The sequence below is a fragment of the Trematomus bernacchii genome, unplaced genomic scaffold (genome assembly GCF_902827165.1).
Source record: "Trematomus bernacchii unplaced genomic scaffold, fTreBer1.1, whole genome shotgun sequence".
NCBI lineage: Eukaryota > Metazoa > Chordata > Actinopteri > Perciformes > Nototheniidae > Trematomus > Trematomus bernacchii.
In genome coordinates, this window is record NW_022987685.1 from 4,233,299 (window position 1) to 4,257,825 (window position 24,527).

At 42.1% G+C, this 24,527-nt stretch overlaps 1 protein-coding gene across 6 annotated transcripts in view; it reads right to left on the reverse strand.

The window, feature by feature from the left end:
* Positions 1-6,361: 6,361 nt before the first annotated feature.
* LOC117487888 (multiple PDZ domain protein) overlaps positions 6,362-24,527 on the reverse strand; it is a 49,380-nt gene continuing 31,214 nt past the window's right edge. For 3 of the 6 annotated variants that reach the window (XM_034136642.1, XM_034136639.1, XM_034136637.1), the window contains 21 exons: positions 24,206-24,268; positions 23,954-24,025; positions 22,821-23,028; positions 21,185-21,381; positions 21,008-21,099; positions 20,137-20,233; positions 19,220-19,282; positions 17,818-17,913; positions 17,668-17,742; positions 17,423-17,591; positions 17,190-17,335; positions 15,214-15,297; positions 13,899-14,092; positions 9,814-9,961; positions 9,655-9,741; positions 9,486-9,570; positions 8,925-9,088; positions 8,093-8,197; positions 7,870-7,964; positions 7,652-7,775; positions 6,362-7,570 (listed from right to left, as the gene is read on the reverse strand). In XM_034136642.1, coding sequence (XP_033992533.1) covers positions 7,424-7,570; positions 7,652-7,775; positions 7,870-7,964; positions 8,093-8,197; positions 8,925-9,088; positions 9,486-9,570; positions 9,655-9,741; positions 9,814-9,961; positions 13,899-14,092; positions 15,214-15,297; positions 17,190-17,335; positions 17,423-17,591; positions 17,668-17,742; positions 17,818-17,913; positions 19,220-19,282; positions 20,137-20,233; positions 21,008-21,099; positions 21,185-21,381; positions 22,821-23,028; positions 23,954-24,025; positions 24,206-24,268 — 2,511 coding nt within the window. In that variant the 3' untranslated portion in view covers positions 6,362-7,423. The remainder of the gene's footprint in view (positions 7,571-7,651; positions 7,776-7,869; positions 7,965-8,092; positions 8,198-8,924; positions 9,089-9,485; positions 9,571-9,654; positions 9,742-9,813; positions 9,962-13,898; positions 14,093-15,213; positions 15,298-17,189; positions 17,336-17,422; positions 17,592-17,667; positions 17,743-17,817; positions 17,914-19,219; positions 19,283-20,136; positions 20,234-21,007; positions 21,100-21,184; positions 21,382-22,820; positions 23,029-23,953; positions 24,026-24,205; positions 24,269-24,527) is intronic. The other 3 variants (XM_034136638.1, XM_034136641.1, XM_034136640.1) reach the window with 3 other exon arrangements.

The following is a 24,527-nucleotide window of genomic DNA, read 5'->3' on the forward strand; positions in this document are numbered from 1 at the left end:
GTGAAACGCATCAGCAATGACGCAGAGGTGAGCGGGAGAGGCGGGGCTATGGCGTCATCGTTTCAGGAAATGATCGTATAGTGCGTAGACACGGAGCCGCAAGCGGTTAGTCTCCAGACTTACCCACTTTGGGAGCCGTAATCAAAGTGTATCGGATTCGGGCTCCGAAGCGTGTGGACGAACCGTCTATACGATAGAGAACGTTAGCGGATACAACTGATATCGTCTCCGTGTGGACGGGGCCTAAGTTCACACAACACAAGCTAACCGGTTATGTAAAGTTATCACATGTCGTTACTTAGAGGAATGCTCATACCTTTTCTTTAAATATCAGGTTATGGTTGTGTTATTAATGGAAAAACTACAGTATTTCAACTTTAATAACTGTGTAAAGGCTCTCATCTGTCACGTGTTGATGCCCTGCGGTCATGTCTGTCTCCTTCTTGTTCTCTGTTGTTGCTATCGATACACAGAAATGTGCTGACTTTACTATTTACACAACAACAACTCTGACTGGCTAATGTCTCTGCTGTCCTAAAAGTCATTAAATAATTTCTCTAAGCAAGGTAGCAATTTAGCCAGAATTATTACCATCTCAGCAGGCGATGATAGATGGCGATGCCTCCGTGTTTTATTTGCCTGTACGAAACTAAAAGGAACATAACACATCAGGAGTGCATACATCAGTTTGAGGAAAGCTTGCATGAACCTGTTATTTGCGAGGAGTCAAACAGCCTGCAGCTCTGCATGATGGACGCCTCGTAGATGGCTGATGCTTCCCTGCTCTCTTTTTGCTTCTCACACTTTCTCAGGGCACACGCTGAGTGAAATGATCGAACAACACATAGTGCTTCATAAGGTCTATAAGTGTTTAGATAGGATGATCTTTTGAGAGGAACTCTTCATTTGCAGCTATTTGCATTTAAGCTGTTGCAAAACATACTTTTCCTGCAAGATATGTTGCATTGCATTATGTGTTGTACTGTGTTTGACTTTTGTAGTTGTGAAAGGTGTTCAGTTTGAAATTCCTATCATTGCTGTTCTCGTCATGCATGAACAGATTCCATCAGAGCTCTTTAAAATGTTTCCCCTTGAGGTGCATTTGCAGCATAAGCCAGACTCAAGCGTTTGCATCTTTCCTGCAGAAACATTGTCACCCAGTCGCATTTCTTCCTTTATTACTAATGTGACAGGCAACCCGAGGCGTGTCAGATAGCCATAAAAAGGAATACAATCCACAGTCACACATGGGCGATTCTCTGGCTGCTGATGAAAGAAGCATGTGCAGGGAAACAGGTTTCTGTGCCCTCTTTGTCTGATTTACAATGTCTACTCTAGAGGACATGATTACACCTGTTTAAAGCTGTGAATCCACTCAGGAAGCTAACTGAGCTGTCTGACATGTGTGATCTGCAGGAAGGCAGCAGTAACAGCACAAACAGACATGAACCTCAGGGAGATGTTCTCCTGGTCAGGGGCATGTAAACATGTTTTAAAGCCCTGCTGAGGCTCTCTGCAGAGGAAGTCCTCATAAATCAGACCAACGAAGAAGAGCAGCTCAGCAGCACCCTCAGTACTGACGCAGCAGAACAGCTACTGCTGAACGAAATTGATGAAAGTCACCTTTAGACGTTAGACTTTTTATATTGAGCGCCATAACCTATACTCTGTTGAAACTAATAATGTATTTCCCACTCACTTTGATACCAAACCCATATCTGCTAAGGTTAAATCTCACTTCTTAGGTACTTGTTGACTGTCTTTTTTTTTTTTACTGTTCCTGGGTCTGTCTGAGCATGTCTTCAAAATACAAAGATTACCCCCGTATAGATTGTTTTCTGAAGCCTTCAGTGAAGTGCTACTGAAAAGACAAGATGATAATAAAAAAGAATAACAAAGAATATCTTTCTTAGCAAAAGCATTGCTAAGTAAATAACTCCACTCAGGCGGAGTTTTATGACTTTATAAAGCTTTTGTGACAGTATAAAGACAAGTGAGCAGCAAAGTCTTGGTAAGATGCCAAGATGTGCAAAATGTAAAAAGGACTGCAGCTTTTAATCTGACATTTTCAAAGGTTTACAACCACCCCATAACCCGCCCATTCACATCCAACAATTGTAAGCCAGTCTTAAAGAGGGGTTAAAGCCTGCGTCGTAAATGTGGAATTGAGAACAGGCTCTTAAAGTGTCATCCTCAGGATAATAAAGGGAGCATCAGCGTGAATCAAAAGTTAGACATTCAAGTCAAAGCCTGGACAAGCACCACTCTCAGAAAACAGGTTGTTTATGGATCCTCATTTAATTTGACACTCGATTCAGTGTAATGGTGCAGGCAGGTTTGCTGAGGGAAGATAAAATGTACAGCGAGGGCCGGAGGCGTCGATGAGCTTTCATCACCATCCTGCCTTAAAATCAATAGGAAGCCTTTGATTTTACACAGCAATGCAAAGACATGCAGGTCAATAACAGACAGCCTTAACACATGTGGAACAGCAGCAGTGTGTTTGCTCGACCTTTGGTATGTTACTGATTTTTAGCTAGTGGCATAGTCGGCTCATTGATGTGTCCTCCACTTTGGCTCACACAGATCTCAACAACTATTCAACAGACTGCCACAACATTTTGTACAGAAGTTTATGGGTGAGGCGGACATAGAGAATGACTCGGGTGTTCTCTGACTTTATTTCAAGGAGGTTTACATTTAGTTGTTTGTATAATTTTACCATTGGATAGATTCATTACATGTGTTCATGATCTTTAGATGATTACTCAACTTTAATGTCCCTTTATGTTCCCTAAAGGTGGCCATATTCTGCTTTTTGGGGTTTTCCCTTTCCTGTAGTGTGTCATATAGGTTTGTGTGCATGTAAATGGTCTGCAAAGGCTAAAATTCCAAAGTTCCCTCCGGAGGTAGTTTATCTTTTCAGACAGAGGGGGAAAAGATGTGCTGCAGCACAGGCAGTAGGCTATGATAAAAATAAATACCTTTCTGAACTTTAAAGCAGTAGAGGCACTGAATACTTATATCAACCTGAAAATAAAAATAGGGCCCTTTAACTTAGGTCTCAATCAGATGACTTTGTTCCCTGTGTGAAAAAACACAGGCTTCCCATTCATTTGAATGAGGCAAGTCCAATAGAGCAAAACAAATAAAAAAAATTGAACCTGGCTCAACCACACTGTGATGTCATAGTTCAAAAGGCTGCGGCATGCATTCCTGTTAGATCACGTATGAGTATTTCTGCTTCTAACCTCATCGTAATCAAACATTAAGTAATCCTTGGCTGATAAACTCCTATTGTATTGTAAACTACTGTACGCGGTTTTCAAACAAAGGAAAGTGTCTCCCAAAGCTAACCAGCCTTTTATGGCAGCTAGCATACCTGTGGACTGTGTTCATCTTAAAACTGATAAAGTCAGAACATGTTCAGTTAAATAAATTATTGTTATTTGTAAGAAAAGCAACACTTTGCATGCATTATTCGATTACATGCTGCTCCTACACCCCTGCAGCTGTGCACAGGTGATCCCCCCAACCTCAGCTCTGCAAACATTGCCCAGCGTCTGTGTCACTGCATTACTTTACACACAGCTCATAAAATGATGATTACACACTGCTGAGCCTTATCAGACCGCGGCTGGGTGATGTAATTTGAAGCTGTAACTGAAATGCAAACATACCAAGAGGAACACGTAAAGGTGTGTTTAACCTGTGGTGAAGCAGCTTCCTGTTATCAGAGATAGAGTTTGAGCCAGCTCATTACAAACTGTCTGCTGAGCTCACTGTTTGTACTGCTAACAGGGGATAACTGCAGTTGAGGGTTGATCATTTAATGTCAGTGTTTGGTGTTCCCTCATTGAGCATGTGCTCTGTTGGCTGTGTAAACACAAGGCGCAGCCCTCACACTCCACTTTGTGCAAACATGACAAAGGTGAGGAAACCCGACCTGCATGATGTCATCGTTGCTCACGTTAACTCCAGCTTTATTTGAAATGCTGAGCTGTCATGACTGCTCTGTAAATCATGATAACACCCAGCTTCCTGCTCCCAAAGTATGGCATAATTGTGGGTTATGGAGAAGAAGGGAAGTATGTGTTTGTGTTATACTGTTTACTTAGAGAAACATAATGTCGGCCTCTAAAAAAAGCAGCATAGTTATATGTCTTTGTTTGTTCTGGAAACGAGACACCACAGTGAGATATGTAAAACTACAGTAAACGCCATATAAGCAAGGCTTGGTCAAATTTGTCATGCAAAATGTTCTTTCTCTCGCCATACTAGCAATAATTCTACACTACCAGTTTGAGTAGTAAAACTTGTTTATGATTCTGAGGTTACATTTTCCGTACGGTTTGTGGTTATCATTACTCTTTCAATAAAGTTTAATTAAGCATAATAATCTTGAGAAAACAAGAAACTGACATAATGAGCTGCTTGCACACATTCCAATGTTTATTGGTTATTAAATGCTATACATCAATTTAAGAAATAAATGTTACTCTGACATGTGTCACCAGCAACTCCACCCAATCTGTGTGTGTGTGTGTGTTGAGGAGGGACTGTTAAAGAGCAACTAGTGTACTCTGACAGGAACAATGCAGAGGCTTGTGTGTGCCGGTGATGTGCTAATCTCTCTGACAGCTCAGTGAAGACCCGAGGCAACAGGCGCAGAAAGGTCAAACGATCCTCAGAAACCTGGTGAAAAAAAAAAGCTGCTTAAGAGAGAGCTTTGTGTACTTCAAGAAGCAATTTTACACCACTGTCACAGCGGAATTTAATTCTGTTTGTGTATTCAAGGGCGTGTCATTGTGAGGAAATGTGACCTTTTTAAGGCCCTCGCTACTCAGTAAAGGCAAAGTATGCCTGACTCTCAGGTACTCTATGATGTTGTCTAACTGAGCGTGTCTTATAGCTGCGTGTTTTCATTGCGACAGTTTGATATGTCAGGGCAGGTTTGATATGGCAAAATGATTTTCAAACACTTGTTAGAAAAACACACCTCCTGTGGGAATGTTTCTGAGAGCTGCCAGTTTTTAACAAGAATACAAATCTGCCTCTGGGTCAAAATGCTAATGCTAGCATGGCAGGTCCACAGTATCAATGCAACATGTTTAGCATGCGTAATGTTATCCATGTTCTGAGGCCAACTTTGTCATGATTAAAACATTTGCACCACCTGGTTCCTATTTCTAAATCAACAATTGAGTAGGCTCGATCCCATGTTAGCGGTTTAGCAGGCATCATGGTGTCTCTTTGGACATGCCTTGCCCTTAGGTTTCTGTTTGCTTAAACTCTTGATAGCCAGTGTGCATGAGTCATGATGATACTGGGCTCTGAACTTTATCTCACAGGTTACATCTGAAGGGTCATGAAGTCAACATTTGTCATGCAACAGGACATGTCTTTGTTTTAAATGTTTTATGAATCCAAGAATGGAGTCTTGTTCATGGTCATATCCCTTGAAAATGTACATAGAGGCCTGATTGACATCCTGATAATACAGTCTTTAAACTATGGCGCCATTGACGTGGAAACTTTACACCACTCGCCCACACTCAAGCCAAGCGTGACGCAGTGGCCACATCTGATCTCACATCTGAGAGGCCTGTGCAGACAAGTGTTGTGTAAACCAACCTGCGTCTGCTGCACCCTGGGGAGGCTGCATGATGGTTCAACAGGTGCTGTAGGAAAGCTCCGCTGGGGAGTGCTAGCTGCGTTAGCTAGCAGCAGCTGCAGGTAACTGTTGACCTTAGGGTGAACAGTTGAGCTAATTCTCGCCCCCAGACCTCATTAGACGGTGGGCTTCAAAGGTCTAGCATGAGATTAATTTGGCACCCCCATGCTGTCTGTAAACCGACTTAAGGAAGCATACTTTATGCACAGGACCCCACACACACATACAGTACACATAGGGCTGAGACAGGCCGTGAGCAGCTGTGCAGAGACAGATGGGATGTCATGTTTTAATGGAGAGCTGTGTCTCTCTCCATTCAGGCTTTATTAAGTCTCAGGTGACAACTGAGTCTATTCAAGCAAGTCTATATTATCCTCTGTCTATAAATCTCGCTTCATGTGCATTTAATTTCAACACCTTGTGACTCCCCCCTTTCATAAATGCGACAGTGAATTGCTTTTATCTCCTTATAGAAAATGTATTTGTGTGATGTATGGCAGCTGTGAATATGCTGTACAATAACTCAAGCAGTTAGATGGAGTAACAGCTGCCCTGCACTTCACAATGCTCAATAGGCTTTTAAAAGAGCATTTGTTTCTGAATTTAATTGTGTTTTTAGATTATTTTAAGAAGGAGGAAGATGTCTGCTTTTTGCATACAAGGCACAAGAAAAGTAAAACGCATAGATTGAATCCAAAGGTCACTTTTATTTAATTCAGTGTGAATAAATTCAATACTGTCCCATTGACAGAGCTAGAAATGCATATTTATGGTGATAAAACAGAGAAGAGAAAGAAACTAGAGCACATGCCTAAAGCCTTCAGGAGCTACATGACTTTGTTTTCAGTAAACAGTAAGAGAGCAGGTCCGTTATTAAATCAAACCCTCGAACAGTCAAACCTAGTGAGCCGGCCTTTTGCTTTTCTGTGCACTTAATACTAAAAAATTCAGAATACTTACATAATACCTTTTTATATATCGGCTTTAGCAGCAATATATTTCAGTGAGTAGGACACACCAACAATTCCTCATTTAGTAAAATGTGCACTCCGACGACACACTTCTTAGTTTTAAGGACTTCACTTACACATTTTTTCCGGTTTATACAGACTTCTAGCCATCATCATTTAATAATGTTCTCTTGGACACTTTTGCTAGAACAACAGTGACTTTAGGCTATGTATTTTTGACTTTATGAAATGTTGAATTAGCAACAGCCACAGCCGCATCAGCCTTTCAGGAAAATCAACACGATGAATTGCTGCTTACAGCTAATACAGAAATTAGCTCAATTTAGCTAATCTGCTCATCACCTCGAGGGAGTTTCATGCTCTTTCATCCTCTGATTGTGGTATAACATCAGACTGCTAAAAACGTTGAAAACAGGCTTCTCTGTAGAAATACTTTTGTGTTAATATTGATCAAACAATTCATTTAAATACAGGAAAATACTTCAATCCAGAGCCAGGGAATGTAAGAGAGTTGTTCCTTAAACTATTTTCAACCTCTTTGAGATTAAAATAAGAACTTTTTATGAACTTAACTTGACATGACTGGTTCAGGGAACATATCTTTTTTTAGTCTATGTGCTGTAGGCTTACGTGGATCACAGTGTTTAAAGCTACATTCAATAATGATAATAAGCTCCTTCATGAATATCAGGAAATAAAGCAGTGTGCATATTTTCACCTCTGGAGATTTAAGCACATCCCACTAATCAATTTGAGTTCTGACATGTGTGAGTGTGTATTATGAGAGGACAGTGAGTGTGACGGTTCCTTTGGTCCTCTTCAGGATGCCCACGGCTTCTTCATGAGTGACGCCCTCCAGAGTCTGCCCGTTAACCGCCATTATCTGATCCCCCCGCTTCAGTCGGCCGTCCTCTGCCGCTGCCCCCTTTTAAAACACACATACAAAAGTGAAATACATATTTCTTCCAGTTCTGCAAATATACAAACAGAGCATTGTGTCTTGTACCTTTCCAAACACGGTTTTAACGTAGATGGGCAGGTCTCCATGGGGGCTGCCGTACCCCCCCACTATACTGAAGCCCAGGCCATCAGGTCCTCTCTCCAGATTGATGCTTTTATACTGAGGGGGGCTGAAGCAAACACGGAAAATGTTGTTAAAAAAAAATCCCCTTCTACTTGCAGCTCCATAATTGTTTTCTTCTTTGTATAGTAAACAGCTGATACCCGAGGTCGTCCTGGAAGATGCAGCTGGGAGTAATAGGTGCAGCCGGGGGTTCCGGAGGGGGTCCGGTCACAGAGGTGTCGCCGCCTGCTACCACCTGCAGGTACACCAAAACACACACATTTTCTTATGTTGCAAGATAAAGACTGAAAGTGAGGTGCTAGGGCTCCATCAGGGTGACTTCAGGTACTCTTCTCACAATTGAAAAACCGTGTGTGTGTGTACCTGCAGCTGTATTGTGCCTGTGGCGCTCTTCAGCAGACTGACAGCCTGAGCGTGGGTCATGCCTTCAGCCGAGCTCCCACAGATACTGACGATGCGGTCCCCAATCTGGAATAGAGTTTAGTGCAATTTAAAAAAGACACAAGAGCAAAACACGTTGGAAAGAAAGTTGGCAGCAGAGAAAATGTAAAGAAAGCTGGTCCTATGACTCGTTATAATGTTTTCTGCTAATCGATGAATCAAGAAAAGAATCAGCATATTAATCTACAAAGAAAGTAATCATGAGTTGCAGCCCTTTTATTCCCTTAAAGACAGTATGCATATGTATAAGCAATGTTAAGTATGCAGTAGTCATGTTATCTAGTTTCTATAAATGTATTGTTTCTTGACAAAAGTCTGGATAACTCTCCATGATAGCAGGATGTGGATAATGATTTGAAATGTAATTCACCACGCCGTACGACTGAGTAATTTCATGATGTCGAGTTATCCTCTCTCATTCCCTGTGAAAGGATAAAGCAGCTTTAACATACTATTCAAGATTGGCCTCTTTTACTTCAATGAGCCCTTCAGTAGGCTAACTGATCTGAATGCAGCAGTGGGAGATTTATTACCCGTGTTAGCGCTATGGCTATTGTCCTCCTCTCTGTCACACAGAGCTACAATTGTTTTTCTCCGTCTCTAACTAATAGCTCTTGACCTTTGAAACTGAGTAAAGTGAGTGGGAATGATATGCCCGTACATAATTAATATTCACATTACATCCCACACAAGAATTACTGGCATGCAGATTCTTGGTTCAGTATTCAGAGAGAGGGAGATGAACATGTCGTACTTTGAGCTGCTGAGTCTGAGCAGCCAGGCCCACAGGGTTCATCATGGCGATGAAGATGGGGATATCCCCCAGAGGGCTGCCCACGCCCCCCGCTATACTAACCCCCAGAGAGTCATGGGGCCCCTTAGTGAACTCCACTGTCCTGGTCTCCTGATGCTCTTGAGCTGTGAAGGGAACAAACATGCAAAATGATCAGAAACCTGGGCCACGTTTTTCCTATGTTTCTTCCTGCTTTCTTAATAGTGCAGACGCTTTTCCACATCCCAATTTCTGCAGTTTTCTTTTTTTATATATCTGAGAAACTGAGCAGCGGATCCTGGATAACAATACATGACTTTTTGTAGATATATAGGAGGCTTTTGCCATATTTCTACATGTTTATACCACCTCAATTTGACGTTAGTGTAGCATAATAACAGCTAAAGCCTAGACTGCTGCAGACATGCTACTTAGCTAAAGCTAGTTAGCAGCAAGACGCCTAGCTTCTGCACATATGACTACCACAAACCTTGCATTGCCTTGATTTATTGTCACTTGGAATACTTGGGGCATGATACTTACTGTCTAGACACATGTTTGGTTTGTCGGGGTCAGTAGGGCCATTGTCTGCCTGAGAGACCAACCTGGTGCTGCCATTCTCACTCATCTGAAACAGAGTCATTTAGCGTTGTCACTTTTTGTCAGAGAAAACAATCAAATGTAATTCCTAAAAGATGTGTAGTAACAGTACCTGACTGCTCTGAGAGAGTCTTCTTTCAGAGTGGAAGGGCCCGGCTTTAAACCTCCCCACCTCCATGTTGATGGGCCCCACGCAGCACTGCAACACGAGGAACAGTATTTAGTTCAAACCATACATTTAATTCACCAACCGTGAGTGTGACAGTCGTACCTTGAGCAGTGCAGCCATGGCCTCCTGCGTGCTCGTCCTCACATCCTCCCCGTTGACGGACAGGATCTGATCGCCCTGCATCAGCCGGCCGTCAGTGTCCACCAGCCCCCCCTTCACAATGTCAGACACAAACACTCCGGTGTCGTTCCTGTTAAGAAAGGAACAGCACAGTGAGATAACATTTACTGTAAAAGTCATAATGTACTAGTTGACCTTCATTGTAACATACTGCTGTAGTTTAACATTTCATTAATAATACACTATTGATCCCACAATTTCACATTTTTCCTCTGCACAAATGTAGCTTGCCCTCCAGGGGAGCAGCAGCTAAGGATGGAATATTTAAAAGCAACTGTGACCTCAATAAATATGTTTTCCATCCTGAATCCTGCATATGCTCAGAATAGAACTGAATAGAAAATATCTTGTCTGCTGCTTTGCATGCTCAATGTTTATTTTTGGTTTGCTAGTGCATAATCTGCAGAGCACAATACACAGTAGAACTAAGGTAAAAGAAGAAGCAGCAGGTTAGGTTTAAAACATATTTACAATGGTGTATGCTGAGGTAGCAAGCTAGCTGCAAAAAGTGGCTGTCGTTACTGATTTAGATTTATGGCAACAGATAGATATCTGCCTTTGCACAGGGGACGTCTGAAATGTTGCCACATAAGCATTGGCCTGATGGTGGAGCGTGGTGATTGTACTGCCCAGTTTAACTACTTTAAAAAACGTAAACTGCAGAACAAGCTTGCTGCAGTCAGGCAGAAAAATGGAGATTGTTAATAACCTATATTCTGCCCTTTAGACCTACTGTATGTGTGATTATTTTTTCATTTCACTTGTGCTTATGTCTAATTGTGTTATATTCTGTATTCATAGGCAAAACGAAGCTCTCACTTCAAGTCCGCCCCGCAGGTGGCTGCAAAAAAAAAGAAGCCGCCTGAAAGCCCTGCGCCCAAAAAAGCAAGCAAAGTTAGACTTGTTAAAAAGAAAGCGGTACGTACTATTGTCCCTCATTGTCAATCATTAATATTTACACCATCTCTCTGCGATAAAATATATTGTTTATTTCCATGTGACCACTGGTATTCATATTTATTTTCTGTTTCCTATCAGGCCATCACACTTAATCTGCTCCCGGTGTCTGCCACATGCACGGCTGGATTGGGTGACGCAGAGATCCGCGCTATTAAAATCCGTTTGACCGCAACGGAGGCACAATTGTCCGCCCTGATTCAGGAGCGGGCCTCCGTGAGGTTGGCACTGGAGACTGCAGAGTCAGAGCGGGCCTCCGTGAGGTTGGCACTGGAGACTGCAGAGTCAGAGCGGGCTTCCACGAGGTTGGCACTGGAGACCGCAGAGTCAGAGCGGGCTTCCACACGGTTGGCACTGGAGACTCTTTCTCAAAGACTTTCAAATATTGAAAGAGGGACCCCACCAGCACAGCAGGAACAGCTGGTCACGCAGCTGGACACCAGCCTGTACAAACCCAGGCGAAGACTGTTTGGGTTCCATGTGGGCGAAGCAGACCCACAGCCTCTGGAGCCAGAAGTGACAACCCCCCGTTCACTCCCATACTGGTGTTGGCGGCAACACCATTGCCACCGGTCATTCCAGTGCCAGTGGTCACTCCAGGGTCGGCGGCCACACCTGATGAACCCACCAGGGCAGTTTCCTCAGATCGAGAAGGAACATTTTTATCAGGACAACCCACTAGATTTTCATGAGATATTAACTTGAGTGCAATAACACAAGTGTTTTTGTGCTTGTGCTTGATTGACACCTATTAAAGTCAGCTGTTCGTTGTTGTTATTGCCACCTGCTCATCCCCCCTCAGCAACAACCCCATGCTTCTCCCTCTGTGACCAAATGTGGGTTTTGAGGATCTAATTATCTCCCCAAAAAGTGTTCAAGTGATCAATCTTCAAAACATCCTTTCACAACATTGTTTGTCTGAAGCCAAAGGTCAACATAGTCACACAATATATGCTCACCCTGAGCGCTGACCTCTGGGAAATGCAGATAAATGCAGAGATGGGGCTGCATTATATCGGAAACATTTTTCCCCTGCAATTTATTCCTTTATCAAGCAAATAAATTGTTATTTGCCTTTCTGTCGAGCAGAGACCTGTGTGTGTTTTCCTGAAGCACATCCTCCCTGCAGATCTTGCATATCTGAGGTGCCAATCTCCACGTGGATAAAACTAACCGGAGCAGATCATCCGATCCTCCTCACCACAGACTCCTGGCTGTCACTCCTCACCACTAACTGCTAGCTTGCACTTTCCATTTCAAACCAGAGTTTTATGCTGTCTCTTCCTATGGAGCATTGTTGTTTTTTCCACTTGTGTAGCAAAACTAATGTGAGAGAATGATTTACAACTTCATTTAAATAACCAACGTGGCTTTTCATCCTGCAGCAGCCCAGTAAGCTACTCAATCTCCTATTATTATATAAATAGATTTTATACAAAAATGTGACATACTAACATTTAACACACATTTAACAGTGAATATGAATGTGTAGGTCATTCACTTAGGCCCCAGCCACATGAGGAAGATAACGGTCGTATCTGCTACAGTTCACTATCAGATAGACGGTTCGGCCACACGGGGCCGACATGGAAACGCAGAAAAAGATAACGATAACAGGTCCCAAGGTGGGTAGATCTGCGGACGAAACGCTCTGGGGGGGCAAACGGCTCCGTGTTTACGTGTTTATGGCTACTTAGCATGCAAAATGACGTCATTCTGCATGTTAAGTAGCCATGTGCTTTCGTGTTACCTGAATCTTTATTTATTGATTAGATCACGTTACTCTGATGATAGTGTTCAAGACAGCCTATATGTCTGAACTCGATCCTTAGAGTAATGTGTTACGGAGCCTTCTCTTCAATATTGTTTCCACATAGAGCATTTTGCGCTGCTCTTTTCAAATGTGGAAGCAGAATGTGTGAAAGCATACAGCACGATGCGGGGTGTGTCTCTATAGACATCTTTAGACTGGAATAGCGGGGCCCAGTACGTGAACTCGCCTCGCAGGTGCACACGCCAGGATAGAGGACAAAAGACTCCAGAGAAAACTTGCTCGAGTCCAAGTCAGAGTCCAAGTCAGAGTCCAAGTCATCGTGCGCAAAATTCACGAGTCCAAGTCCGAGTCGCGTCAATCAGTGCGCGAGTCCGAGTCGAGTCACGGAAATCGGAATTCGAGTACTAATAAGTCACTACTCCCCCTCTCCCACATGTGCTTTACCTACAAATATTTATGTGAAAAAAAGAAAAACAAATTTAGTTTGTGTAAGAACTACAACCTGTCCGTCAGACGTGTGTAAAGCTTCCTTCACAGCTCTAAATTGAACTTATTTAAAATGTCTGATGTTAAAAAAGCATCATATCTGTCAGTAGTGTCAGAAATATGATTTAATTTAAAGGTGATTTTTAGCTCCAGTACTTTGCAGCCACAGTTGTTTGTCCTACGAGGTTTGGAGGTCAGTAGTTTGTAAGGTTATGTGTTTGGGAATGCATGCATTTATGTGGTTGCAGCTATTTCAGTTTTGCACTTTTTTCTGCCATCCTTATGTTCACTATGCTACCTCACACACATTGGCTATAGTATCTACATTTAAATATAACAAGACAAACTGTGTCTTGTGTGTGTATGTTATCTCTATTTATCTAGCCCTATACACAATACACACTATCTTAATGTGATTACCTCTCATCCCGTGATCTGCATTAAAAAAGAGAATGTATACAGTTACTGTCAAACTATGTTGACTCTTAGATAACTATTTAATTATGTTTAATATATTTCCATTCCATCATTTCCATTACCTATTTTTTATATTTGTAGTGTATCTGTTTTTATACTCAAGAGACAAGCTCATCATTTTAAAAAGACCAAAATTAGACAATTTCAAGGTTTTATTTGTTCCTTTTTCTTAGTTAATTCTGTTCTAAGCTATGTTTACGTGTATATTAAGGGTTACCAAGATTCCTTGTATGCTAACTTAATAATAATAACAACTGTAATACTGTCCCACTATGCATTAAGTTGTAGTCCTAGTAGCACTAATCGTCCTCACCTCCTCCCCACAATGCTCAGGCCCAGGCCCTGTCCTGGCTGCTTGTGCAGCTCCACACTGAAGGAGTCCCACAGGTCCTCCTCCTTGTACTGCGCCTCGTCCCTGAAGACCACCAGCCGGACCCTCTGGGGGGTCTGCCGCAGGACGTTGATCGCCTCATCGTGACTCGCTACTCGCAGGTCGATGCCGTTCACCTGAGAGGTCAGTGTAAAAGTTAGATATTATCGTGTCTCCAGTAACACAATGTCAGAGTTTTTCCAACTTTTTCAGAAATCCTGACTTTGACAATTGATCAAAGTTATTTTATTTCATGTGATCTAAACATTTCAATGCTGTTCAGTTAAATATATGCTAAAATGAGTCTGTACAAGATTCAAAGATTTAGGAACAACCACAGAAAATGATAAATAATGCATTACATGTAGTTTATTGCATAAAACAAACTGTCTGGGAAAATGTCTTCATTTGAAACAGTCTGCAGAGCAGCAGAGCCCCTTTCATCCCTTTTTATATAAAGTGAATGCAGCAGCAGAGAGCTATAAAAGTCTTAACAGCGTCATTTAATGCTAAAAGAGAATTTTCCTTTGGCCGCTGAGGTCACATTTCTTCAAAACTGCTGAGCTATCTAACTCTGGATCATAATATAAAAATGTTATAACGCTTAGAGGGAAGCTGAGTGGTCAGCGTGAGGATTGATGTCCGGCTCCTCTGCCCACATTAAAGGGGGGAAATACCCCATTAGCTTTTTCCCATCGCAGCGTGCTGTGCGCTGGGGAAAAAGCTCCTTTCACTTTTCCTCTCTGACCCGATCATCTAAACAGAACAGCTTGGCTCCAGGACAGAAATGAAAAGAAGAGGGCAATTAAGTCATAAGGCCTTGAATGTGTGTGTGTGTGTTTGTGTGTGTGCACGCCCTTCATTTCAGGTCTACTGATTGAGCTTCCATAACAAATCTCTTCCCCCGCCCTCCCTCTTTCACAAAGCCTGAGGTCAAACGCAGGGCAAATCCAAGTTGAGCTGCGATACTTAACTCGTCTCTCAGCGTCATACGTTCACAAGGAAGCACAAAACAGCCGGTTAAAAACAGAAATAAGATGGGAAATGATGCCTTTTACTGAAAAAAGACCCTGGAAGTCCTTCAAATTGAGACTTAGTAATGCTAAAACGTTTCTATAGTGTATATTATGTTATATATGTAGAGTCGTATATCGATGAATTTCTCACACTAAACCAAGCATTTATTCGAAAGCTCCTTCAGTTATTGACATGTGTTCAGCCTCATTTTTATCGAGCTCATTTGTGATACTCATTATACCTCCAGGATTTGGTCTCCTGCCCAGAGTCTGCCATCTTTAGAAGCAGCTCCTTCTTCATACACTTCATGGATAATGATGGCCCCCTGCAGTGAGAGGAAGAGAGCAGAAAGAAAATGAGAGCAGTAGTGATTTAACTGGAGGAAAGGAGAGGGATACAGGACAGTAGGTAGTGCGAGGAAATATAAAGCAGTTGCATAAGGTCCATCTATGTAGCGAGGATAATTTTAGACTTATTTTGGTTTCTGTTTTCTAAGTGTGAGTGTCATTTGGGGTTCAGAGGTTACATTCCTGGGCTGGATATTGTCTGCTGCGGACAAAGAGCTGCTCCACCAAGCCTGACTGAGCAGACAGAATAGATGTGCCGAGGAGGAGGAGGAGGAGGAGCAGGAGGAGCAGCAGGAGGAAGGCTGGGACAACATCATTTCCTACATTCCTGAGCCACCGCGGCTATTTTGAACCTGCGTTACACCACCAGCACACATTCTCACTGGGTGGCATGTTTTGGTGGGGACTTAAAGTACAGTCATGGTACTTATTTTTTTAGGATTTACAGTATCTTTTGGAAATGATTCTCCTGGTTAGGATTCATTCAGTGTGGATGGTTCAGGAGATGTTTAGTGTCTCTTCTCCTCTGATATAAAGTGGTCAAACAGTGAATACATTTTCAGTTTGAGGTTAAAATTCTGAGTTTCTGTAAATAGGCATGAGTCATTGCAAGCGAATTTATACATTTTGTGCAACTAACTTTATAAAAAGCCTACTACTACATGTGTGATGCCATAAGGTTTAGTTGTTTTTAGACATTCAATTGCAGAATTATCCACAGAGGATTAACAATGCATTTTCACATTTAACACTAGAACCGCCAACGGGGTCAATTTGACCCCGAGCTGTTTTATATTTGATGTAACTTTTTTTCAATAAAATATTAAAGTCTCCCAGTCCGTGACTTTTCCTGAAAGTGTGTTATGTACCACCCTCTGTTGTTAAAAATTGTCAATATGAAGTCAGATTGAAGAAATCACCCAAAAAATTGCCATTTATACCTATTTCCGCCAAGCGGGTCATATTGACCCCACCCCTTTTCATATAAACATGACGTGTTGCTATAGCAACGCCTTTTGTCTACTGCGGTTCCTCCTTATAGATTGAGAGATAGATTGAGAGAGAGAGAGATAGATGGATAGATAGATGGATAGATAGATGGATAGATATATTGAGAGAGAGAGAGAGAGAGAGAGAGAGAGAGAGAGAGAGAGATACGAGAGAGAGAGAGAGGAGAGAGAGAGACAGGAGAGAGAGAGAGAGAGACAGGTGAGAGACAGATGAGAGAGAGAGAGAGGAGAGAGAGAGAGGAGAGAGAGAGAGAGGAGAGAGAGAGAGAGAGGAGAGAGAGAGAGAGGAGAGAGAGAGAGAAAAAAAAGTTGTGAAGGAGACTGCTCGCACTGCGCTCCGCAGCAAACAGCTGTGGGGCGAGTTGAAAGTACGTTATGCTGGCCGGGGTGTCTAAATAATGCTTCCGGGCCAGCGGGCCATTTATAATGTCGAGCCCTGTCATATGAAAAGCTGAGAGTCCACAGATTATATTGGTATACGTTTCATCCCTGTGCGATCAAAACTCTCTGTTCAATAAAAGAACATTTTACCTTGAAAATCAATGCATTCTAATAGCGGGTCAATTTGACCCAGGTGGAGGTTTTAGGTATAAAAAATCTCTGGCGGTTCTAGTGTTAAAATAGGCTTAAAATCGGATTTAAAAAAGTGCATTTTGGACAACTTCCTGCTGACAAATGCTCAAAAGAGATACAATGATTTTACAGCAGACCAGAGGAAACCTTTAAATTACACATTTATAGTGCTTTGAACATTTTTGAAAACATTTCGGGTAAGGTAAATATACAATCTAACAAAATGATATGACGGGAAAATGCAGAAATTCTAAATAATATACAGATTGTCATTGATATTGTCCTACCAGCAGGGTGTCGCAGCCCCCCACGATGCTGAGGCCGAGGCCGGTGCGGCCCTTGAAGATGTCGATGGTCGTCTCGCAGCCGGGGATGATGGGACACGTCGTGGGGTCACAGGTCAGCGTGGTGGGGGTGGAGGAGCGACTCAAACCTGCAGCAGAGGAAGAACAAAGTGAGCTGATTGATCCTTTATTTATCTCCGTGAATAAGAAGTCAAACGTCTAAAAAGGGGACCCACTCATCACTGCCTCTGCCTCTGGTTGACTCAGAGTCGTTGCTGCAATGCTATGCATGCTTGGAAAGCCTGGGAGGATGCCATCGGAGCAATCCCCATCCTCACTGGTGGACGGGAGAGACGAGAAGGTGAGCTTCACTGGACCTTTGGATGTCCTCAGGAGAGAGTTCACCTAAAACAGAGAATACATCATTAGACATCATCTTTCCTTCTGACATAAGAAAACTCACAGGGAATACTTTATTTACCTGTTCCACAGTGTAGCCGAGCACTGATTCCCCGTTCACAGTTAGGAGTTTGTCCCCTGGTCTCATACAGCCCTCCTGCACATCACAGTTTAGATCAGTAATCACTTTTGTAACACACACTCATCATCAGCTGCAGGATGTGAGACTTACCTTTCCTGTGTGTCCTCTCACTTCAGATATACTCTGAATCTCCACTCCATTCTCTGTGTTTCCCTCCACGAAGGTGATGCCCAGTCCTCCGTCCTGCTGTTGGACAAACACAGCATTGAGTACACATAGCATCAGAGTCCTGCACAGGTCTGATTTTCAAGACCCGCTCCCGCCCCGCACCCGCGACGTGCAATACCGAACCCGCCCCGCCACCCGCACATATTGCCAATTAGTTCCGCAAACCGACCCGACCCGTCGGCACAAGATCCGCAAACCGACCCGAACCCGCGTATCCTTTATGAGCAGTGAAAACGTGCAATTATTAACACACGCAGTTGCATATTTGTCTCAAAAAGCGTGGGATGTTGGTTATTTTCTCCATCTAGGATGACACCAAAAGCCTCCCAGACGTTGGATTTCGCTCTTGAGGAAGTGTTATTGAAAATGCTGTATTCTCCGAGCTCCGCTTTCACCTCAGCCATTTTGAATGTGGCGCGCTCAGCAGCAGATTGATGCGCTGCAGAGGTTATGATTATGCGCGGTCCCACAGGGGAGAGGTCTGAGGATTTAAACATTAAACTAAATTATTATTATTTTAATATATTTATTATGCAACACCCGCGACCCGACCCGCATCATCTTTGTTTTACCCAGAACCGAACCCGGAAAAAAGCGTTTGAAAAAATACCACCCGCGAATCACTTTTTTTGCGGGTCACCCGTCTGGTACCCGACCCGATGAAGGACTCTGCATAGCATACAGACCGACACATGGGAAATAATGAAGCTGCAGAAAGCAAGCATTAATGATGATAATTCTCTCCAGAAAGATAAGGAGCTGCCCCGATTCTGCCACATTTTCACTGTTAGCTCCTGCGGCTTTACACACACCGCATGGGGTCTTTTTTACTCATTCTTTTTAAACGGTTAGTTCACTGGAATCACAATAATTTAGTTTCCCAAATGAGTCCGATTCTGAGGCTTCTGCTGTATGATATATGTAAGAATAGGTATATAAATAACTGAAAATACTCGGCATACGGAACTATTTTCTTTGCTTAACGTTTTTTTCAAATGTGAAGTTTTTCAATGCTTGATACTGAAAACCTTAGCAAATATAACTGAACATATCTGCAGGGCAAGAACGTAGACACCACAAGAGGTAGCAATGTTTTTCTCTTTTGGGTGAACTGAGCGTTTATGACCCTTTGGAACTGCTTTTTCTTTTTATTCCGTCTCTTTTCTGTTTCCTGGCCGTTAGTCAGAGTCCACCGCTCTCGTTCTGTCATACCCCGTTGACTGTTTTTGTGTACACCTCCCTCATTATGGCCAGACTTCCTGTCTATTATGGTCTTTATTTTTGTGTTTCCAAAGAGCAGTCTGTCCCGTGTGAAGTGTCTCACCTTCAGCTTTATGGCGTGATGAATATATTTTGAAGTGTCTCCGTTAGCAGCAGTAGTTTCTGGCTGTGAGGAAACAGCAGCAGTTAGTTAATGCAGTTTGAGTTAGTGTACGTGTGTGTTGGCTGCTGAGTGTGTTTGTGGTTTTGGTGGTCACACAGGAACTGCAGGACCACACAAAGAGACTTTTAGGAGCAAACATGCATGAAAACAATTTAGGAGCGTGCTGCAGCGTAAAAACTAAATTACACAGGAGCAGGGGTGGAACATAACTCGGTACATTTACTCAAGTTTAGTCCATTTTTGACTTACTGTTATGCTACTTTATTCTGCTACTCTTCTACATCTCAGGGGAAATATTGTACTTTTTACTTACTATGTAGTTACTTGTGACACATTAGATGAAGTACTATACTACTAAAAAGTAATGTTGGCTCCGTGTAGTGAAAAATTAACTACTCTTAATGTATTTGTTAGTTAAACCAACACAATAATATAACTTTCAAAGGATTCATTTTGTTATCGCAAAATCCAAGTTGATGTCTTTAAAGACCCAAAGATATCCACTTTAAATGAAAATAATGAAATAGGCCTATACATATTTGAGAAAGCGGAAATATTTGTTATAGAACAAATTATACTTTCAATAATTACGTGGTTAAAAAATTATGTATTATCCAGCATTATCCATACATTTACTAAAGTAACATTTTAAATGCAGGACTTTAACTTGTAAATTACTATTTTAGATTCTCGTATATGTACTTTTACTGAAGTAACGTATCTGTGTATGTCTTCCACAGCTGCATGTGGGTAAAGTAGAAGCACTAATACAAGTGTGTGAGTTATATGCAGACAGAGCTTTAGCATCTGCATCATGTGTGATTGTTGTTTTTGTGGGGCCATGTTGTGGGTGGTACCTCAGTGGGGGGGTCCTCAGGGTCTCTCCCCTCCATGTCTCCCCCCTCCTGCTCTCTCACCGGTCCCACAGCCATCTGCTGCAGCGCCTCCGTGTTCCTGCTCCAGAGAGAGGGAGTCATAACTCTTAAATAAACGCTGCTCTTCCATGAGTTACACGTCTGATCACAGTGTTTCTCTCCGGGTCAGCGCAGGGATGAGAATTAAGTAGGAGGTTAAGTAGTGTGATTCTGGAGAGGACTGTTTGAGGAGGGGTCAAAGGTCAACATGTCTGACTCTGTGCTGATGTGTAGACTGCTCACTGATCTGTTTACACAATCATAGTTATAGTGTGCCATTTTCTTAAGTAAAAAACAAAGAAATGATACGATACTTCAATAAACTGCAACTTCCAAATGCCCAGTTACAGTAATAAAGAAAAAAATGATGTATCTATTGTTTTCTAAATATGTTTTTTGTTTTATTCGTTTTGGCTATGAAGATAGCATTGCATTGTGGGAGAAAAGTACACATAAACAGCACACGTTTTTCTTTAGTGTCCCTTTGTCATACTTAATTGTTTTACTTTACATACACAAAACCTTTTAGATGCAGCTATAGTGGTGGGTAAAGCCCAGTTTTAATATTCAAATTGAACTACAATTTGTATTTTTAACAATACATTTTGCTTTTATGAGGAAGAATGTGTTACTTTATTTATATTCTGACTCTCCGCCTTCAACTGTGTGCTTCTGTTGAATCGCAACAGCTCCCTCTGTTGTATTTTGAACAACATTACAACAGATTTGAACTTTTTTAGGTCAGATTTGATCATGAACAGTCTGACAATGAAATATAGGTGCCATGAAAGTGTGCTCATAGTAAATGTTTTACCTGACAAAGATGATTTTGACTCTGGAAGGAGCGCTCTTGATGATGGAGGAGGCGTTCTGGTGACTGTGTCCGTAGAGGACTTGCCCGTTGATCTGACCGGACACACAAATATATCATTAATGAATTATTCCTCTACGTATTGAAACATCCTGACATTTCTTTCCCAAACCCCCTTACCTCCAGCAGCTCGTCCCCCACCACCATGCGTCCATCCCTGCCCGCCGCCCCGTTGGGGTCGATGCCCACCACGAACACACTCATGCGGGAGCGGTCCCTGTTCCCGGCCAGGCTGAGACCCAGGCCCGTCCTCCCCTTCTCCAGCTCCATCATGTGCAGGACCCCCGGGAGGCCGCCGTAACGCTGGGAGACGTTCTCTGGAAAAGGTGAAGACAGAAAGATGTAAACTGATGTACAGAGATGGCAAAAGTACACACATCCTTTACTCAAGTAGAAGTACAGATACTCGTGTTTAAAAATACTCTGGTGAAAGTAGTGACTAAACTTCTTTACTCAAGAAAAGTAGGCTTCGAAATGTACTTAAGTAAAAAGTACCCATAACTACCAGCTGTTTTAAAGAGTACCTGACCTCCCTTTATATTAATAGAACAATAATGTCATTGTTAGCTAATGAATGTTTCCATGCTGAACAACGGCAACATGACAACGTTCTCATTGGTCCCTCTTCTTTAGAGAAGACCAGGAAATGATGGATACACGGATCGTGTTCAAATCAATAGGCACGCAATGACTCTAAATAATACCTGTTTGAAAATGTAAGAAGTAGAAAGTACAGGTATTTGTGTTAAACATTTAAGAAGTAAAAGTAAAAAGTTGGCAGAAAAATAAGTAGTGGAGTAAAGTACTGATAGCAGAACAAATGTACTTAAGTACAGTGACAAAGTATTTGTACTCCACTACTTCCCACCTCTGCTGATGTATATTTTGTTCATTTTCTGTCGTGTTGCTCAAAAGAATGGGCATTTTTTTGGAATTGGAAAGACCCCAGGCATCAAAAGATTTACATATCAGGCTGCTGAGTTTTATCTCTTTGTCTAAAACTTGTTTGCAAAGTTTTCGATCTATTCCATCCTCTCCTGTCTCTCTCCCCCTCTCCCGTCAGACAGACCGATGTTCTCCTGTTGTTCTGGGCTTCCTGCCACTGTTGGGCCATCAGTCCTGCACTAATCTCCACAACTCACCTCCCTGGGCCCAACCTCATCAATCTTATCCCCACAGGACGGGAACACTCTCACACACATGCACACAATCTCTCTCACACAGAGTCCCAGGTGTGTGCAGCAGGAAGTCCGGTCTCCTGAGTTGAATGTGTCTGACTGTGTGACCCGTTCTCCTTGAAGCGGTGACTTCGTGCTGCAGTTTGACATTCAGCAGTCTGCCGGATGCTAAGAGTTTCATTTTACTGAAGTTACAGCCACATAAAGACCGTGAATGTGTGCTCTTCTTCTTGCAGATGGATTTATGAACATGAGAGAAACTAAAAGTGCCTTTCAGGACCTCTAGTGGCAGAGAGGTGATAAAGCATGTTGCTTCTGTCAATGCATATCCTGTCTGTATTCCTTAACTATACTATTCAAATGAAACTTCCAGGGGTTTATAATGCTATCCCGCACATTTCTCCCAAGTCACATTCACTTAAACTAGGATTGAATTGATAGGCCAGAGTGGATTTAAAGCGACACACACTATCCTTTTCACCTGTTGTGTCTCCCCTTAAATGACAAGAAAAACCTGAACTCTTGTTTCTAACACAGTATATAATTGCACATTTAAATAAAAGACAAAGTAGACTCACTCCAGTTGTATCCAAACTCATCCTCCTCTTCCTCTTCCTCTTGCTGCTCCACCCTCTGCTCCTCCTCCTCCTCCTCCTCCTCTTCCTCTGCAGGTCCTCCAGGACTCTCCGTCAGTGTGTCGGTGTCAGTCTCCCCCACATGGGGCATCACCGGCAGGGGGAGGACGGCGCTGGTGGGAGGTGCCTTCACCGCTTCACGCTTCACAGACTGTCACGCCACAGGAGGAGTTGGAAAACAGTTTATTAGTGAGAGGTGAGGAGGAAGAAGAGGGTTTTTTATAGTGAAGTTTGAATCATGTTGAGATGAAGATGTGATAATGCAAATGCTTGGTTTACTGCTTCATCCCTTTTATGTTAGGCTGAGAAATAATAGTGTAATATAGATGCTTAAGGCTAGAATTAGGTTAATTAGAATATAGCTTAATTTATAATATGATGCTTATATTTAAGTATATGTATATAACTGATGTATTGCATATAATTAAACAATAATCACTCATCATGACACTTACCTGAAAACCAGGGGAAATAAATCACATTTAGATCACTTTAACTGTTGTTTAAATTGGTTTACAACAAGATGATGTGCAAAAATATCTCGAATGTGTCTTTGTCATCCGCTTAAGTGAGTCAATATTTTTGAAAGTGAGAAAGAAAAGACAAACGGGACAAAACATTTTGATTTCACAAAAATGGACAAAGGAAAAGAGACAGATGGAGGAGATGTTAGGACATGAACAAGTGTATGAATGTACAGCATGTTCAAATATATTCAAAACATGAACTGTATTAGAGCCGCAAAGACTAGTCGATCAACAAAATAATAATAATGATTATGGATTAATTATGCAAAAATGTCAGAAAAAAAAAATATTTTAAATAAAACAGAATATCTTACGGTTCTGGGGTGAACAAACAAGACATTTGAAGACATCACCTTTGACTCACATTTATTTTTTTAAATGTCTGACATTTTACGGACCAAATCATTATTATAGAGAAAAATCTGCTGATTAATTGATAATTAAAGTGATGCTTAGTTGCAGCCCTGAACTGTATCATGGTGTATTTACATTGCTGTACATCATACACAGAGTGAGGAAGGGGAGAGCTCAACACAGAGACCCACAAACCTTAAATGGGGTAGGAGTGAAAGGGTTAGTTGGGGAGAGGCGGAGGAAAAGTCTACTGTGACTGTAAGCCTCCTACGGAGAAAGACAAAGGGTAAGAACTTTAGACGACAACACACAAACCTACATCTATCGACAGAAAGGTGAAACACAGCTACTCCAAACTTTTAAAGCTACCTTTTTGTACATTGAGCAACACTATCTGAGCTGTGGAACAATGGCAAACACTCAGCGGAGGTTAACTGAAACACCCACCTTGTCCTTGTTGCCTTTCGTCACAGCTGCAGCTCTGTCCTCTCCGGAGTCTGCTCCCGAAGACTGCCACGCATCACACACACACACACACATGAAGGTAAACACTCACACATTCATTTGAATGGAGAAAACTGTCATAACATTCACTTCTGCATCACCACACTGTGAAAGATCCTGTATCATAGGGCTGCACGATATAAGACAAAAAGAATTGACAGTACTACATTTGTTTTCTTGCTATATTAAAACTACAGAGATTTTTTTTGTCAATATTATCCATTTTATCTTAATTTTTTTGACCAAATCTTCCTCTGTTGAATGA